The sequence below is a fragment of the Notothenia rossii genome (genome assembly GCF_949606895.1).
Source record: "Notothenia rossii genome assembly, chromosome: 8".
Classification (NCBI taxonomy): Eukaryota; Metazoa; Chordata; class Actinopteri; order Perciformes; family Nototheniidae; genus Notothenia; species Notothenia rossii.
In genome coordinates, this window is record NC_136906.1 from 71,980,143 (window position 1) to 71,986,142 (window position 6,000).

Below are 6,000 nucleotides of genomic sequence, written 5' to 3' on the forward strand. Positions count from 1 at the left end.
CTGGGTGGTTTTACAGGTCATCTATTAAATAAGCAATTTTACACAACCGATTGGGATGTTTTTGTTCGATTTCAATTGTATTTTGGCAGGGCGAAATGCATATTTTTGTTGAAAACTGACTCTGTCAAAATATATTTCATCCACTGCGTACACACTGATTATTCCCACTAAGAATATTTAATTTAACATTAATGGGTGTAATGTTTTTTGTGTGCGGTGATGGGTTGGGTCACTCTTTAAGTGATCAATCCATCATCTCAGGATCAACATTTCTGCGAAGTGTTCGGGTCATGTGTGTATGTGTGTATGTGTGTGTATGTGTGTGTGTGTGTGTGTGTGTGTGTGTGTGTGTGTGTGTGTGTGTGTGTGTGTGTGTGTGTGTGTGTGTGTGTGTGTGTGTGTGTGTGTGTGTGTGTGTGTGTGTGTGTGTGTGTGTGTGTGTGTGTGTGTGTTTAAAATACACATCATCCTCATTTGTTAGGGCGTGATGTCCGCGAATGCAAAACATCCATTGGCTCAGAAAGCGACCAATCAGTGTCAGCGGAGAGACTTGAGAGTGGAGCTGCAGGGTTTGGATTTCAGAGTTGGGAGAGCGATTTTGGCACTGACACGAAGAGGACGGTCATCTATCCCCCTAAAACGCCATCCCTGCCTTTTCCCTTTTTACATGCATGTCAGTTTATACCCTCTACTGAGAAACAATAAGGCATTACAGGCTGCGGGATGTACACGGCCGGGCTCAACCCGTTTTACGCATCAAATTTTAGCCTCTGGTCGGCGTACTGCGCAGGGGGCTTCGCTGTGGATACCATGAAGAAACCGTCCTTTTGCATCGCAGACATTTTGCAGGCTGGAGATGCGGAGAACATCCCGGGATCCTCTGCCCTCATGGTGCACATGGGACACCACCACCACCGGGCGCAGCACGGCAGCTCGCCGCTGCGCCCCTCTCCGGTCGGGCCGGAGCCGTCCGTGTACGGAGCGAGGGTGAGTCCGGGCTCCCCTTACCACAGACACGGACTACAGCTCACATCAGTCTCCAGGACTCCCTTCAATTCCCAGCAATCTCCCCCGCCTTCAAGTAAAGACCTCAAATTCGGAATTGATCGGATATTGTCGACAGATTTTGACCATAAAGGCAGAGAAAAGTCTTCATTAAGAGGTGAGATTGTATTACTCAAAGCATATGTGTGGTGTTTATAGAGACGCTTCCTGTCATGTCAGCCAAAGAAAACAATAAATAGGGATCTGTGTATGGCCTTAACGTTATTTATAAATGATACCATTACCACACTTTAGAAACTAAAGCTAGAGTAAAATCAGAACCAGATTATAACTTTATATCTTTAAGGAGGAGGGGATCCTCTGCTCAGATGCCCCCTCAGAGGTCAGGATCAGCCACACTTGAACCCAGGCTTTGAGTTTGTTTGGTGGTCTCTCTAAACACTAGACCATCTTGCCCCCCTAAGTTGTGAGTCTTTGTTTCCTGACTGAAGCCCCTCATCTCTCGCTCTGTAACAGATCTCACATCCATCGTTAGCTCGAACCGTCAGTCAGGGATCCAGATCCCCATTCAGCCTGCGGCCAGCCAGTACTTCTCCTGCATAGACCCCGGGATGAGCGACGCGTCCTCCATGATGAGTTCACTAGGCAGCAGCAGCAGCAGGCATTCAGGCCAGCATCAGTTTCAGGACACCTTCCCAGGTAGTCACCACTTGTAGGACATTCAACAGACAGGAATCTGTCCCTGCAGCTCTCTGTGTTTGGAGCTGTGAGACACCTGCAGTCAATCCTCTGCTTTCTCTTCTCTTTTTATTTAACCTCCTCTTCATCTCTTTTAGGTCCGTATGCTGTCCTCACCAAAGACACGATGCCACAGACATACAAGAGGAAGAGGTCGTGGTCCAGAGCAGTGTTTTCTAACCTTCAGAGGAAAGGACTGGAGAAGAGATTTGAGATTCAGAAGTATGTCACCAAGCCGGACAGAAAACAGCTGGCGGCGATGCTCGGGCTGACAGACGCTCAGGTAAATAAACATGATGCACAGGTTTTATTTTATATTACAATTGTAATTTTAGCAAGATATATTATTTTGTAAAAGGTCAAAGACTTCAAAAATAATGTAGCTCTATAGGATTCTCTTCACATGGTTGCAGTATATTTTTTTTGGGGGGGGGTTAGGGTTAGGTATGGTTTTGATGTATTTTCATTATTGACGCTAAGGAAGAGTTGTGTGGATCCAAATAAACAATAACACAATATAACCACAGGGATGTAGGATTTTAGAAAACTGAGGTCATAATCCCCTTTATCACCCCCTAAAGAAATCATCAGGCACCTATTATAATTAAATTGTATTTCAAATGATTTAGACTTACTCATATAACAAATATTTGTATGAAATATTTGTTTCTTCTTTAAACCCTTTCCATGTCATGTCAGGTCATATATTGCTGACATCACTTTTCCAGCTTCTAAAAAAATACCTGTAGCAGCCAATAGAAACCTACTCTGTGCAAGTCAACCACAGGTTGGTAAAACTATAAACACTTCGAGAAGAAATGCAGTAAACAATTGATATGGTGTCCTCTGGCACTTGACAAATCATTAGCATAATATTACATTCGAACATGTGATTCCATGTTTGAGGGATGGCTGTAGTCACATTATTTATGTTTGTAAAATAGCATGAGTCTGAGTGAGGTTTTGTCTCTGACCTGTATTCCCACAGATTATTCTCAGGACAAGAACTTAACATTTGAAACTAATTCACAGTAATGCACAGAAGATGGTAGAGAACCATTTTAAATGTAAATTGGCAAAGCTGCATCATAACAATTTGGTGCAACCACCAGTTGTTGTTTACATTTCAACAAAATGTACATCAGAGCCACTTTACCTCACCCTCCAACAAAAACAGACATATTATTAGTATTCCTAGATAATATTAAACGTATGGGTTCCTGTCATCTACTAGTTTTTATAATATTATTTGCACTATATTTACACTTTTTATGATGCTGTCTTTGACAGGGTTTTCTTGCAAAAGATGTCTCTTGAAATAATGTGTTAACGATATAGCCTATTTTACCTTATCATAAAAGAGGAAAGGGAAAGAAAAAACACTTTTGGAAGTATCCAAAATATTTAAAATGATATGGCTATAATAGTATACTATATTCCCTAATGACTACGATAAAAGCAGCAACTAATGCTTGCATTTTCTCCTATCATATGTATTTATTCCCTTCTCTCAAAAAAGAGCACATTTTTACCCGGAAATTATAGACACATTTAAGGAAATTAAATACATGGATTTTTTAAAAACATGCTGCAGCTTTATGTCCCAGCACCACACATAGAAATCGAGTTATTTAATAGTATTTTTTTTGGTGTGTTTTCAGGTGAAGGTGTGGTTCCAGAACAGGCGTATGAAGTGGCGCCACTCCAAAGAGGCGCAGGCCCAGAAGGACAAGGACAAGGAGCAGCCGGAGAAGAGCAGCTCGGAGCCGGGCAGGGAGCCCCGAGAGCCGCCGGAGGAGGAGTCCGAGTGCGAGAGCGAGGGCCGGAGCGAGTGTGAATCCGAGGAGGCTCCGGAGGAGGAACACTCTGACGGACATTTGGACATTTCTGAGCAAACAAACAAAACCAGCGTCATAATGAGCGGCATCGGGCCGGCCAGCAGCTCCGAGGCGGCGGCAGACCCGGAGGCCGCTGCGTCACTCATATGAACCTCTAGATATATGTACTATAAGTTTATTTTTTATTATTTACGACAGTAACGTTAAAACGCATGTGGACGGTTAATTCGGTAGGGCATCTGCAACTTAAAGACAGGCCTGTATGCGTCTAATTCCTGGGAACAAGTGGAGCAACACTCGTTTATTTGTTCAAAATGACATTTTATTTTAACCCAGACACAAGGAATATAGCCCAAATTAATTTGTTTATTGTATTATATTACATTTATTTGTTTCTGCTTCCTTTTGAGGCTCTTAAATTAAAATATCAGGCTATTTTTCTTTTTTAAAATCAGACCTCCCCCAGGTATTTCCTTAATGTCGTTTTCCTCTCAAGAGCTTCGGTGTGCATCATGTTTTTCCTCATCTGGAGGAAATAATGCGGTTGTGAATTTTATTTGTTATGAAACACTCGTTTTACGTGATAAATGAAAACTCAGAAAATCACAGAAGTGTTCATGTATTATTTGGTTTGTCTGGATATATGGTTGTGCTATTTGTTAATAATAATTTGCACTGAAAATATTGTAAATAAAACGTTTCGTACTTTGAAAATTGAATTATGATGTTTTATTATTATGATGTTTTATTATTATTTAATATAAGTCAGTGAATTATTTTTACGTTTTTGAGTTTGTTTTGGTGCTTTTGCATATCAGAAAAATAAAGCTTCAGCAACAGAATAAATAGTTGCATACACTTAAATATGCAACCAAATAAATGCATAGAAATAAATAGGTGCTCTAAAACATGTGGTGGTTTAATCCACATAAAACCCAAAAATATAATACAACACGTAGATAAGCAACATAATTTACTTGAAGTTTGTGTTACTTTGGTCGAAAATCATAAAAAAACTATTAAAAAAAGAATCAATCAAAAATAAAAACATTGTAAAACTTAACATCATTATTTCCAAAAGTCTAAAGAAGTTAGTGGACCAAATAATACCTCCATTATGAATGTGTTTATATTATTCTCCTCTTATATAAATAAATATAAGCACAATAATGTATCTCAGTGAACTAAATTCCTCCTGGATGTTGAGGCTCCAGCAACAGAAAGTGAGAGAGACGAAGAAGAAGAGGGTAATTTATAGTTTGTATACATTTACTGGCTCCAGATAGCAGGGACGACCCGGATGAGTATATTTTATGTATCCAGACCCAGATACAATCAACATCTCCTCCATTTATAGTGCTGCTCATAACCTCCCTCTGAGTCCACTCAGATCTGCTTCTTTTTCTTATGACTACAAGAAAAACCAACAGCGAGGACAGAGAAGTGTTGACATTTTATTTCTCAACCAGCCTTATCATGAAGGTGACTGCTCAAGATTCATAAGATATAAGAAATGTCCATCATTGCTGCAATGCACATCCAAACTGTGCACATGTGCGGCACAATTAAACCTGTTAAAGCATGTTTAAAGACATGATGTCATGACACACTCCCTCCCTTTACATGTCTATTAAGTCTACCTGTGTCTGTCAGAGCAATTATATTTTATAAGAGCCCCATAAATCTGGAATGACACACAATGTGTTTTTACTGTCTTTTTTTCAAACTTATCTGGAGTTTTAACCTCACTTACCTTCAGTGTCTTGACAGGAAACAATATTCCAATGTAGTCATCATAAATGTCGGATATGTTGCCCAATGTTAGAGTATTTTTGGTGCAAAAACATGATGATTTATACACAAAAATGCCCCTGAATAAGTGGTTTCCAATCCCAGCTGTGCAGTGACAACATAAATATTGTGTCAAATAAGCTATTCGTGTGTGTGTGTGTGTGTGTGTGTGTGCGTGTGCGTGTGCGTGTGCGTGTGCGTGTGCGTGTGCGTGTCCGGTGTGTGTGTGTGTGTGTGTGTGTGTGTGTGTGTGTGGTTATACATTCTGGTTTGTATGTGGCCCTGTATTAATCCATTTTAAAGCAACCATGTGTACGTTTTAATGATGTCTATTATATCACATACTGTGTATGAATTCAAACAAAGTACATACTCTAGTAACTGTACTTAAGTATAACATTTTTGAGGTACTTGTAAAATGTTGCTTCCACGCACTTAGATGTATAGCTCATTATAATCCAGTGATAGGTTACTTTTGCTTATGATTCTTAAAGTATATCTCGATGCCAACGCTTTTGTACTTTTACTTAAGTAAGATTTTAAATGCCTGACTTTTGTGATTACTTGAGCTAAACTATATTATTGCTAATTTTACTAATGTGAAAAATGTGTACTTTTTTCGTGACTG

The 6,000-nt window shown here is 39.8% G+C and overlaps 1 protein-coding gene across 2 annotated transcripts; it reads left to right on the top strand.

Moving 5' to 3' along the window:
• The first annotated feature begins 565 nt into the window (after positions 1 to 565).
• Positions 566 to 4,295, top strand: hlx1 (H2.0-like homeo box 1). Of its 2 annotated transcripts, XM_079643843.1 has the most exons (4): positions 566 to 1,162; positions 1,522 to 1,704; positions 1,842 to 2,026; positions 3,405 to 4,295. In XM_079643843.1, exons 1-4 carry the CDS (start codon positions 724 to 726, stop codon positions 3,729 to 3,731), a joined length of 1,134 nt encoding a protein of 377 aa, XP_079499969.1. In that variant the 5' UTR covers positions 566 to 723; the 3' UTR covers positions 3,732 to 4,295. The 2 variants fall into 2 exon arrangements, with proteins under 2 accessions (XP_079499969.1, XP_079499970.1); XM_079643844.1 differs by lacking the exon at positions 1,522 to 1,704 and having other exon boundaries at positions 568 to 1,162.
• The last annotated feature ends 1,705 nt before the right edge of the window (positions 4,296 to 6,000 follow it).